Source organism: Mytilus californianus, unplaced genomic scaffold (genome assembly GCF_021869535.1).
Source record: "Mytilus californianus isolate M0D057914Y unplaced genomic scaffold, xbMytCali1.0.p SCAF_2, whole genome shotgun sequence".
Classification (NCBI taxonomy): domain Eukaryota; kingdom Metazoa; phylum Mollusca; class Bivalvia; order Mytilida; family Mytilidae; genus Mytilus; species Mytilus californianus.
Genome location: NW_026262668.1, coordinates 67,732,892 through 67,746,700, shown reverse-complemented (window position 1 = coordinate 67,746,700; position 13,809 = coordinate 67,732,892). Strand labels below are relative to the sequence as shown.

The 13,809-nt window shown below is 33.3% G+C and overlaps 2 protein-coding genes across 2 annotated transcripts in view; one reads left to right on the top strand and one right to left on the bottom strand.

Moving 5' to 3' along the window:
* LOC127728157 (uncharacterized) overlaps nucleotides 1-5,009 on the bottom strand; it is a 31,670-nt gene extending 26,661 nt beyond the window's left edge. Inside the window, exon 1 of the mRNA XM_052235408.1 lies at nucleotides 4,991-5,009. The gene's annotated coding sequence lies outside the window, so the exon portion shown is untranslated. The remainder of the gene's footprint in view (nucleotides 1-4,990) is intronic.
* On the top strand, nucleotides 4,675-12,513 carry LOC127728091 (uncharacterized). Its single transcript, XM_052235310.1, has 3 exons — nucleotides 4,675-6,079; nucleotides 7,252-7,446; nucleotides 12,007-12,513. Exons 1-3 carry the CDS (start codon nucleotides 5,182-5,184, stop codon nucleotides 12,345-12,347), a joined length of 1,434 nt encoding a protein of 477 aa, XP_052091270.1. The 5' UTR covers nucleotides 4,675-5,181; the 3' UTR covers nucleotides 12,348-12,513.
* Nucleotides 12,514-13,809: the final 1,296 nt, after the last annotated feature.

Here is a 13,809-nt window from a genome sequence, read left to right as displayed (position 1 = left end):
GAGTTCGGTCTTATTGCAATCAAGAACATAAACAAAGTATATGCCATCCACAGTTGACACAAAACACACGCAGTATGTACAAGCTATATTACAAAAAATGTTAGTGTGTTCTCAGATAATTAACCCTAATTTGCCGCTAAAAAAACTGTGCATGAGCTAGCCGCATATCTTTGACAGAAATACGTCACCATAGGGGTATGTGAATACAAATGTTTTGTACTACTAAACCATGCCTACTTGTCCCAGAGTATGTTAGCAAGCAGTTCCCTAGCGGTATATTCTTACTTGATTTTTCACGTGGTACCGCATTAGAGTAGATCTAGGTGGGTATAGACCGACGTGAAATAGAGCTGATGACCAATCCAGATTAAAGCTATTCTTCGTTAAGGTACGATGGCACCCTGACTACTCTGGAAAACAAATGTTTTGGCCCCAAAAAAAATATCTTATTAACAATTAATACGTGATCGAAAAAATGACGTCGCTAACGTAAAATGCTATTTTTCGCGACGTCAAACTGAAATATCGGGAAAAGATGCATTTTTCGACTGATTTTAAACATTAGCTTGAAAACGAGTACATGAACCCCGCTTTTTCAAAATGAGATTTGGCTTGACTATGTATGAAGATTATTTGTACCAATTTTTATGGAGAAATCACGGATGAATTTTTTTTAAATTGGATAAATATACAGCAAAAAATGCCGTTTTTTTTTAAATCATGAAAAAATTATAAAAAAGATTTTCAGAGAATTGTTACACAAATTTAGAGTTTACTTATATAAAGACGATATTCTAAATGTTTTTACAAAAATCTGCTTGTGATTATTTTTTGCCGAAACAAAAAAAGTTAGGTATGTCTGTTCAAAAGATAGAAATGTCCAAGAATCAGAAATTTTGAGTAAACGTCTAAAATTTCGACCCATTTATCTCTAAAAGTAGCGCATGAAGGTATATCTTTTATTATCTTACCTCCTATACATTTCTAGGAATATGATTGGTTAAAAGCAACCGCGTGGAGACCGTGTATATTCCATATTGGGTTAGTAGGCGGGGCTTATTTCAATACACGGTTAGTAGTGGTGTTACGTCCCTTTATAAAAACAACACGGCGGATGAGGAATAATCTTAAAGGATGATGAACGATTGAAAAAAATTCATAAAACACATTTAAAGCTGACAAGTTGTTATTGTTGGCATTTGTTTTTGTATAGACCAATGTAAGTAGGTTCGTAATACTAACGGTTTTGAAGACTTGATCACTTTGATAGGCCACTAGTCTAAATACCACATGTTAAGATAGTCGGTAAGATGAATTCGTTACATAGTGTGCTAGTGACCTAATACGATATATATGGGGTCAGTAAATACCATATGGGGATTCGAGCTTCGCTCTCACCCCATATGGAATTTACTGACCCCATATATATCGTATTCGAGCTTCGCTCTCACCCCATATGGAATTTACTGACCCCATATATATCGTATTAGATCACTAGCATACTATGTAACTAATATTACATTTTTGAGTTGACTAGGTGAAAAATAACTTGTAAGCAAATTTTCATCAAAAAATCACCGTGAGATCAAAACTGTATCGTATGCCCTTAATATTTGAAGGTGACGGGGAGGCTGGTGCGTAAGTTTGATATCGCACATCTGTCGCTACAAAATTCTACAAACTACTGATTGAAGTGAAGCAAACAAACATGAAAAATTACCAACAGATGCATCCTAGTTAATGAGAAAGTTACCAAAACATTACCAGCTACCACACACCCTCATCAATCAACTGGTGATAAACTTGGCGTATCGTCCCTGTAAAATGAATGAACTTTACAGATGCTGAGTTCGGACAGATACATGTACATATATATATATATATATATTAATATCTGGTATCTGGTAGTACATCATGAATTTCCCTTAGTACTACATATTCTTATCTTTATGATCATTATGACACTGTCAGTTTTTACATATATTTATTAAGAAACTGTATATACTCATCTAAATGTTAGGTCCCGTTTGATAATAATAGTTATATGTCTTTGGCTTTCAAATTTTGGGTTTGACCGTTCATGATTAAAATGAATCCATGACAACTCATCCACTGCCAAATTGCCCCACTTTTTCACCAACTCGCCCCACTTTCTACCTACTCGCCACACACTGGTTTACCAAATCGCCCCATTTATGAAAAAGGGTAAAATCTCGTTGAATTTAGTCCGGCCAACCACTTATGAAAAAGAGTAAAATCCCGATGAATAAAGGTCTGCCAAGCCGCCCAACTTATGAAAAATAGTAAAATCTCGATGAATTTAGTCCTACCAAATCGCCCCACTCAGTATGAAAAAAAGTAAAATCTCGGTGAATAAAGGTCTGCTAACTCGCCCCACTAATGAAAACAGAATTATACCGTACTGCATTAAGACTACCAACTCGACCCACTTATGAAGAGGAGTTAAATCGCGATGAATAAAGGTCTGCCAACTCGCGACACTTGTGAAAAAAAGAATAAAATCTTACTGCATTAAGGACTACCAACTTGCCCAACTTATGAAAAAGAGTTAATGACGTTTGTTTTCTAGTAAATATAAAACACCGTCTAGAGTTCAAAAAAGCGCACCGGACGCACATAAATTAAAAAAGGTTATTTTTATTTGGAAAGCACTGGGTCTACTGGTCCCTGAGGATATCACAAATTCAGTTGTCAGTGTTTTGGTATAGACATGATTCATAGCATATATATCTTTCTTTAATTATTCGGTTAAAAATATTACCGAGAAACTACGGTTTCAACTCCCTCGGGCAAACTTGACCTACGATGGATTTAGCTATACCATGTAGGTCCCATTTCGTCAGACAAATGCAAGATTCTCACGTATCCAAGTAGTAATTCTTCCTCAGCATTCAATGTGATGGGTTTGATCAATTCTGAATGTCAGAAAAGAGCTTCAGTCGCACCAACATTATAAAGTGCTATTTTCATGATTAAAAATGATTTTTTTTTTATTGTATACTGGGTTTTTTTGTGAATCGGAAATATTTACGAACTGAAATGAAAATTCACATTTTTTTAGTACTTTCAAGGCATAACATTAGAAAAATATTCATCATATTTCCTACTGGACTGTCTAAAGCGCACTGAATTTGGAACTTCTAATGACAGAATTCTAACTCTTAAGGTCAATTTACAGTAAATGGGCTATGTCACAGATTGGGTAAAAATTTCCATACAACTTTGGCTCCTTGGATTAATACTGACAATCGTCAAAAATAATGCCTTTATCTCTTTTATTATCTGATATATTATTAATTGATTTTGTTTACAAAAAAAGGTGAACTTTTGTATATAAAACAAATAAAATCGGCGTAAAACGTTCTGAAATTTGTCTTAAAATCATCAAATCTCCAATTCAAAATCCATAGATTTTTCTTTAAAAATCGTATGTTGCTGATAAGTTTCCGTTTAAATGATTTGAAATAATCATACAGTCACCGACTTCGTTTTTTTTTTTGGTGTTTAACCAATCTGTTACATGTGAAAAAAAGTCAAAAATTAACGTTTTATTGCCTACAATGCGATGACGTTACGCCTATTTCGACGTTTTGAGGTATTGTTTCCACCTAGAACACCATTTTGAATGATGTACACTATACCGTAAAAACGAAGTCGGTGACCCTATTATTATTTTATATCATTGAAACGAAAATTCATGTACCTGTTTTTGTACCATTATGTCCTGTTATGAACATATATTTGTTCCGCATAATACTTGTTCCCCCCTGGAACAAAACTATGGATAATGAAAGTTCTTGGGAACAAACATTACATAATACTATTTCCACCTTCACAAGATATTTTCCTGGAACTAAAACGTCATATGGTTTCATAATATTTGTTCCTTTAAAGAAAGAGTGTCATTTGATTTTTTACACCTGATTACATCTTAATTAATGTTCACCTCACATGACATTTACTTGTACATGTAGTACATACAAAGAATGGAGTCTGAAGAATACAACAAAAATTGTACATATTTAAACGATGGCTCTTATTCTAAACAAGGTAAGAATATATATTTTTAATATTTTATCACTGCATGCTCCACTGTGACTTACTTAAATAAATAGTCCGTTAGTTTGTACCAATGAAGAAAGTTTAGCTTATACCTTAGTCAAGCATGAAGTTAGCGACAAATTTCAGATGAAAATGCCTGTACTTTATCATTGGAAATTTACTTCCATACATTTGTAGCTAGAAATAATTTTGGATATTGTAGTATATATTCCTAGAACTTTGATCATATAATAAATATTTCTAGAACTTTGATTATCTAATAACCATATATGATAACTATTCCTGAAACATTTATAATATAGCCAATATTCCATTATGCCTGGAACTTTTATAATATAACAAATATTCCTGGAACTTTTATTATATAAAATATTGTCCATAATATTTATTCCAAAGAACTTTTAGCATATAACAAAAGGTCCATTGGGAACTTTCCTTATGTAATGTTTTATCCTTTGTGAAGGAAATGTTCTTACAGCATTGGATAAAATATTATATAAGGAAAGTTCCCAATGGAACTTTTGTTATATGCTAAAAGTTCTTTGGAACAAATATTATGGGGGAACTTATATTCTGTCACACTGTTAACATGCGAAACTTTGACATCTATTTATATCAAAATACATGGCGTCACAAGTAGGCTTCAATTCTTTCATTCTAGAGTTAACAGCTCTTTGAATAAAACAATTCTTTCATAAATCACTTTCATCTTTAACAAGTCCCTGTAAAAGAGTGGTTAAACAAGACTAGTAGTCAGCAAAGATAAATTTACTATCAATTATAGATTAATCAAAACATTATGTGCTAAATTGGTTAGTCAATCGAAATGCATTTAATATGAAGTTAAGTAGCCGGGGAACAGCCACTCTCACAAAATTTCATAATAAATCTATTTCTATTGACTTACCTTTACCGCGTTTACACATCCGTATTTTATATGCCTGGATTAACAGTATGTATACGCTATATATAGTATACATTTAAATATAATTGATTATTTATGTATATGGTTGTGTATATGTTAGACACGCTCGTATTTCCGGTATATGTAACTACATTTCTAATATATTTTTGGAATTGTAATCTATTCATTAAAAAATGGCGAAAATGCAGTTCGACGATAATAAGAAACAAAATGTGATTTCAGTATTATTTTCTCTGGAATATATGGTCGATGGAATAAGTAAGTTTACAGACGATGAATTCAAACAGCATCATATTAGACTCGTGAACAGGCTACATCATTTGAATCAACCTTGTACAGGTACAGTGTCGTGCAGTATACTGTTTAAAGATGAACAAAACTGGTGCCGCACGTGTTCAGGATGGAGGACAACGATACTCTGTTCGCATAAAAATAGGTCTGTGATAGGAAGACAAGGATATGATTGGTCTAAGATAAATTCTTCAAAATGGCCAACAGATTCAAAAGAAGTTGAAAAATGCTACAACCCTAATTGGTGTAATAGTTTGAAAGGTGCAAATCCAAATCCCGACGATGTTTCTGTTCTGATCGGGAAACTAATAAATTGCAACGATGTACGTGCGTTATTACAAAACTCTAAAGTAGATCCAGACAGAATAAGACGGATCCGTAACAAAATTGTTCATAATGTAAGGGATGTAACAAAAGTAGAAAAAGAACAATACTGCCAAGATATGCTTGATTTGCTACAAACTCCCTGCGTTTGGTCGTATAAAGAGGCGAAAGATGCTTATGTTAAAATTAAGATATTTAAAGAAAAAAATTATATCGACATAATAAAAGACAAAATCATCGAAGAACATGAAATAAACACAATGGAGGATAGGATATCATCGCGTGGATTATCATGTTACAATATTTCAATAGCGATGGTGGTATCAGTTTTGGTATTAGTTTTAGCCATTCTAATACCAGTGGTTTATCTCGGCTTCCAAGAACTAGCAAAAACTCAGTACCACATATATCTTGTTACTTTTATGGAAAAATTACTTTTTGGAAATAGACTAGAAGGTATATTTTTTTCATTTGTTCCGTTCATTACTTTCATTTTCTGTGTTGCAAATAAAATTTTCACTTTCATTAAAATGGATTATTATACCAATGAGAATAAAATGAGATTAAAAAATATGTTTAAAGCTTAAAGTAACTTCTGTCACCTGGGGTCTGTTAATCGAACAGGTCTTATGATTGGGACATGTCCTACATATAAGACCATCTTGTGACATATCTTTGCCCAAGTGGGTTTTTCAAATGCAAATGTGACCGATAACTTTGGAAATATCCTAAGTTTAGAACACTAACGTAGGTGGCTTAAAATGGTCCGAAGATGGTCCTAACTTGAGGATATATTGTATGGTTGTAAATTTGCAAACAAATACGGCCACTGCCTATATACGTGTTTTTAAGAAGGACAAAATATTTTCGTATAAATTCGTAGAATTAGACTTCTTAGGGATTTTGATAATCCATTGAACTACAAACAAAAATGTTGACAAATTTTAGCAAAATTGGATCTTTTTCATGAACAATCATTAGAAGGGGCACTAAAAATCTAATCTATAACTCTGATAAATGTGCTCGAATGTATTTCTAATTTAATGGTTTTCAGTAACAATTTTAAGTAAACGTTATTTTTTGATATTTTGAAATTAACATCCAAGCAACGAAACAGCTGATTAAAGTTTTGCTTTTGGAGAGATTAAAATGAAAAATAAGAAACTGTTTTAGAGCTATTTTCCTAATGCATGTAGTTTAAAGGTTTGGTTGGCTTGCTTGCTTCGTTTGTATGAATGTTTTCTCAGGCATCGTAATTAAGATTGGCATCTGCAATCAATAGATAGGCGGGGCTTCAGCTTGTTTACATTATACTCTGTATTATACTTAACATCCAATAACATTTAAGTATAATGTATACAAGCTGAAGCCCCACCTATCTATAGATTGCAGATGTCAATCTTAATTACAATGCCTGAGCAAAGTTTAACATTTGTACAAACAAAGCAAGCAAGCCAACCAAACCTTTAAACAACAAGCATTAGGAAAATAGCTCTAAGCATATTATTAAGTCTCCATTATTCTAATACAAGTAGGATTATATACACTCTGATAATGAAACAAATAAGGAGGAATGAACTAATTTCTTTCTGTATTATAAGAACATGATTGTTGTTTATTTCATTCAGAGACGATAGCATGTGACAATACTTCCCTGGTTACACGAAATGAATGGGCTGCTAGGCTTCCACGGAAAACAGAGCTGCTATCGAACCCTGTAATGAATGTCTTCATACATAACACAGCAGGACATCATTGTGAACATCAGACGGAATGTGCACAGACTGCCAGAGTTATTCAAAATTTTCATATGGACGGAAACAGTATGTCTATTTTTATATAACTTAAAAGGATACACGTAATATATATATAAGGTGTCCAGTTAGATTAACACTTATGTATAACGAAAATATCTTCTTTTAGTTCATTATTATTATATGCAAAAGCTATTTATTGGAATAACCAAAAACAAAATAAAGAAGATACACTCCAATAATGATGAATGGTTCGTCACTTCCTTTTTAACGGTTAAACTCATTTCTGCAAAGGTCGTATCAAGGCTCGATCATCATCAGTCTTTTTGAATACAGGAAAAACATATGAATCTCTATTTTCATTTGAATTTTTCAACAGGAATTTCCCTCCAATTCAGTCAATGGTAATTCTGTTTCTTCTCTAATGTGTCGATACAAATGGAACAATGAGTACAAGTGAAGAGTTTGTCTTGTAAAACCTGGTTTTACCCATCACATTTTTCTTCACTTGTGCGCGTACCAATATATTTTATGAGACATTTATTTTCCTATTGTCTCACTTAGGATAAATAATGCTATCATTTTCAATAACATTTTTTTGTTATACAATTTACTACTGTATATTTGCTCTCTAATTGGCAACTGCAGAATGCATAAATTTTTAGTAAAATGAATTCCAGTGTCCACATAAAGCTTGTGCAACATCTCCTGCTTTCCTATAACTAAATTAACCTGTTTTCAGTTCATATGTTTACAGTGTGACATATGTATAAATGTTATACACAGTGTATGAATACCTGAATGATACATGTAAATCTGTCAAATTCATTTTCACTGATTTGACAATGGAGCCACCAGAAAGAAACATTTCGTTGACTGATTCGGACCACAAGAAATTATTCATATACAAGTTAAAAGATAATTTACATTTTTTAAATCTATGACATGAAATCAAACAGACCTGGACAAATCGTAGTTACACAACTCAAAGTCCTTGACTGTCTATTTATATTTATATCGGGTCAAATGGCTATCGGCAGTCTTCGGACATAATTTCGATGGTTATTAGATAGCGTCTAGTCTAATGCATCGTTCACACGTACATTTAATTCGAATCGAATGCGAATCGAATTCGCTAATCGCGTTCACACTCTCTTCTTTTTTAATTCGAATTGATTTGAATTGGCTAAATCGCATTATCCAATTCGCATTAGAAATGCGTTTTTGTTAATACGAATTAAAAGTTAACGTCGTTAGGACAGTAAAGCGAATTTGACGCGCATTGCAATTCGAATTAGAATTTACGTTTGGACGTTAAACGTTTCGAATGCGAATTAAACTAATTCGAATTAGTTAATGCGAATCGAATTCGAATTACGTGTGAACGCAGCATTAAATACGCACGAAATACATAATTATAATGAGTCCTTGCAGGGTTAATTGTTTTTGTTTTTTTTTTACTTTTTGTAATTTGGATTTACGTTTTAGTATGTTATGAATCAAATATGGTTGATTGATTGATTGTTGGTTGCTTAACGTCCAGTGGAATCAAATATGAGAATTTAAGTCAAATCGGTGATCATGAATTTGATAGATAATGCCCCTACGAAATATATACTCATAGAGATGACCAGGATATTGACGAACGAACATTTCTCGACGAACGAACGTAATAGGAGCGGTACTTGTATGTTTACAAAACGTACTTTAAACTTAAAGATATTATTATTTGGATGGCATGTAATCATGATAATAGAGAGAAACGTATAAAATATACCGATTTTAAAAAGGTTTTCATAATATAAATGAAAGACGTTTAAAATTTTCTGCAAGTGTTACACATCTTACGATACAATGCGGTTATTATTGAAAGCATGATGAAAAGTACACCACACATAGGATTATTCGAGTACACCGACGACTTTCGCAATGCTCAAACAAATTTTTATCCAAGATTTCGATGATTTGAAACAATTTATTAAATTATGAGATTACTAAATTACTATTGTCGGATCGTATGTTTTTCATTTGGGTATTCAAGTTTCACCCCCCCCCCCCCCCCCCGCCAAGGGTGACTGGGGAATTGAAATATAGTCACTACATGTCTTCGTCCGATCCGCAGTAAAACCTTTGCCAAAGTGGGGCGTCCGTTTGGTAGTGCAGGATGTACAAGTACGCAGCCACGCCGCTCTGAATGGGGGCGTTTAATCCGATGCCTCGTGTAGAGAGATTGTCACGCTCTCTGCACGTTAAGAACCCTTGCAGCAATTCTGTGAGGGTTCCGTATACGTAGGTGGCCTGTTCCAGGGATAAATTTCTGTCCCTAACCAATTAACCCTCGTTTTCCAATGGCAAGTTAAATTTACCCGACCTACGGCCTCTATTACATTGCATTTATTGTTAATTTGTTCTCATCCTAAACATGCATGGACCATTTGCCACTGGACGTTAAACAACCAACAATAAATAAATCAATCAAGTTTCAAACATAAAAATCTATCAATTTAAAACAAAAAAAAAACATATAGTATTTTGAACCAGTTGAAAATAATGATTTCTGTCTTTTTTTTCTATCATATCTGTCAACCTCTGAGGATGGCAAACCTTGTTAAGTGTAAAAAAAAAAACACTAGTCATAAGTCTTAGGGTAAATAACGTTTTTTTTCCAAAGGGGATTTAACTAGACACAAGGGTCTATTAATAACGCATACGAAGACAACTTTTTATTAAAACCTTACGACTATATACGGAACTTTATAAATTTTAATCCTATCCAGTATGCACATAATCATTGCATCTCCTCTGACATGTTTTTGTTTTGCAATTGTTGAAATACGTTTCACCGATTGAGGTATTTCAAGTTTCATTGATATCACAAAATACACAGAAGGGAAATAATATGATCTATAAGATGATGGTACGTCAACTTTTGTTTATTTCGGAATGCTGATGTATTGCCTTTCCGTTTTGCTCAGCTCACGTGGGAAAACAGGGTATTTCTGTCCCTCCCAATAATAAACCTTTTTGGTCCTATAAGTCTTTTTTTATTAACTTTTGGAATGTAGAAACGATTTCGGCTAGTTATAAACTTATTGTTATAGTGTTGAAAAATAGTTAACATGAAATCACTGGAAAATAAGTTATTTTTGTACCTATCAAAAACTAACTTAAGCTTTGTCACGAAATTGTCGATTCCCAAACGAGTACAGAACAAGCCACAGTAGTGGGAAACATGTCACAACAATTAGTTGCCTTAAGTATGTTTAAATCAAAATTTCAAAATGATATTATCCTTATACTATCAGATTTACCATAATGTGATACTCAGCAAGGTGAAACGTACTTTAGATCAATCTGTACGCGTGAGTAGGATGGTCTGGTCCAACTTTCCTAGAGTTATATCCATTTGTACCAAGAAAATTGGATTCTAATCAGTATGTAATTCATCTGACGTGGTCTGCTAGATAAATTGAGCGTTTATACATGAATCTGTTGTTGTTTTCAGTCTGTTAACTCGTTGATTTTCGTATAAATTCGCTATCAGAAAATGTAATGAGCATCACAGATGCAAAAGCCGAGTCGCAACTCCTATTTGATTATCAATGTCTCAATATACTTAACTTCAATGTCTTTAGAAGTATCAACTTTTTATCACTAAATATTCAAAAAATACTTTTTTGGCTACCCTTTTTTTTTAAATATGGGCAGGGGTTCTCTGCACCCAGCCTACATGTAATTCGACTGGTCTGGGGGCATACGCCAACTAAAATTGGTGAAAAGAAAACAAATTTAAGATTGATCATCAATCATATCAATTCAAAAAGCTTCGATATCTATGCTATCACCCTTGTATTACCTCCGTAACTCATTTAAATCCCTTTTGGAAACTCAATTTTCAATGCAGTCTTGTATATCGAATGCACCTTTTGCGTCTGTTGAAAATATTGCATTATAAATCATTAATTCAACACGAGGAGTTAGCCACAGAGACAGGAAATATTTCATGTAAGCTAAATGCAGACGATGCGAATTACTTTACTTCAACATGCGTTTTTATGTTAGATTTATACTTTTAATGTACTATGTATAAACAGCAACTGCCGTTGCGTACGATTCGTCAAGTTACGCTTTCGTACGTTCGTTCGTCAATATCCTGGTCATCTCTATTAAAACAGCATTGATGTAATCACGACATATTTCCCTACTGTTTAACGCACAAAGCAGGATAAAGAATTTGGCCAATATCGAGTATTAAATTTTATATAAAAAAAATCTTTTGTTCAATTTAAATATTGAAGTGCAAAAAGCGACCAGTCTTACAACCGCCTTTAAGTTGCGTCCCTTCTGTACATTTTTTCCGTGCAATGTGCGCAATGTCCAACAGGAACAGATGTTCTATACCCTTTATTCTGTAAGGAACAAATTTGTCTAGTGGAAATAGTATTACAAAATATTTCTTCCGCTATGAACTTATATTATGAAGGAACTTCTATTTCATGACATGGATACAGTGTATAATTTAAGGTTGATTTATTGATAAATTTAATACGGAGTACGTTGACAATTTACATGTAACACAGTAATGTAAAAAAGTAAAGTCGCCATAAAGTAGTTCTATATATTTTCCAGATTGGGATGATATTGCGTATAATTTCTTGATCGGAGAAGATGGACGAGTATACGAAGGTAGAGGATGGAATAAAGTAGGCGCTCATACTTTAGGATGGAACGAAAATTCAATAGCTTTTGCTTTTATGGGAAATTTTAATGACAGAAAACCGAAACCGATTGCGTTGGAGGCATTGCGGAATATAATCTCTTGTGGAATCAAAGACGGTAAAATATCTCCACATTACACGCTTTATGGACACAGGGATAAGCGTCCAACAGATAGTCCAGGGAACTATCTTTACGCTGAAATTAGACATTTTAAACATTTTCATCATAAACCAGAGAAGCATAAACAATGAAAATGCACACATTAGAATATTACGGATGAACATTAAGATTTTAGTTTCTTAAGAAACAATGCGAAATGCAAAAAGAACATGACTTATTTTGGTAGACTGAATCTTTGTTTATTTAGTCATATTAATACAAGAAACTGGTCTTTAGTAAAACTATTATTAACCTTCAGTGTTTTCGACATACTATCTGGTTTTTATACGCCCGTTAAGGGACGTGTTATGGTATACCGTTGTCCGTCCGTCCGTCTGTCCGTCCTTCTGTCCGTCTTTCCAGTTTTCAGACAATAACTCAAAAATGCTTTGAGCAGTTTTCATGAAACTTTGAAAACTGGTTTATATCTATTAAAATAAGCTCCCTTCATTTTTTTTTATAAATTTCTGATATTATATTGAGGAGTTATGGAACTTTATTCGTTGAAAAGGCGACGGGCGTATCATGCGCTCATAGCGCAGTTCTTTATTTTTTATACAATGTATTTTGATAAAATATCAGAAGTATAATTGCCAAATCATTAGGACTTTCTTGTTAGCTGTAAAACTTGAATCTTTCTATTTTAAATATACAATTTTAGAAAACGCCTTTGGAAATATTTAATTTTGCATGTTTTTAAATATTTAAAGTAAACAGCCTCATGGGATACATTTTCTTCAAGAAGATGTTTTAATATCATTTATAGTCATACAATGTAAAACCTTGGGGTGAGAACTCAGTCTGGCTGACCGCTATCCAGATTTTCTTTTCAATATCTCTCGACACTGAAAACATGTAAATTCGAGATAATTATATTTACTCAACAATTACCAATTGCATTCCAAATTTAACGCCCCAATTTAGGTCGACACACTAAATAGAACCTAAACGTATTAGACTGATTGATTTATTTGTTCTTATATTAATAATATGCAAAGACAAAATATTTGCAACTGGCACGTATGTCTACTTTACACATTTTAAGTGTATTTCTGGGAGTATAAATGCTACATGTATCATATCATTTGTTAAATATTCATATGCAGTTCAAAGAGTTCTAATTAATAAACTATGCTGACGGACCTGAGGTAATTGAACATACCGGATTATTGACGTCGCACGAATTTCTTAAAGCGATTTTTGAAACCCATGAAAGATTTATAAGTATTTTTTCTTCTTGAAACATTTCTTACAATCCATACCCACACTAACATCAGTAAAAACAATTCCATACTGCTGCGATTGAGCCAGGAAAATCTGAATGAGGCCGTAAGAATATTGCAGGCAGGAATACGTGGACGAGCTATTGCTACACAATTTCAGGTCAGAAACTCCTCTAACTTTCCTTACAACAATGGTACAGGCAGACGGGATTTGTTGATGACCACCCATGACCAGATCAATATGTAGTGACAACGCTACGTCAATAAAATTTGATTACGTTAACGTCATTTGTGAGAAATGTTTACCACCACAACGTCAACTACTAATCAA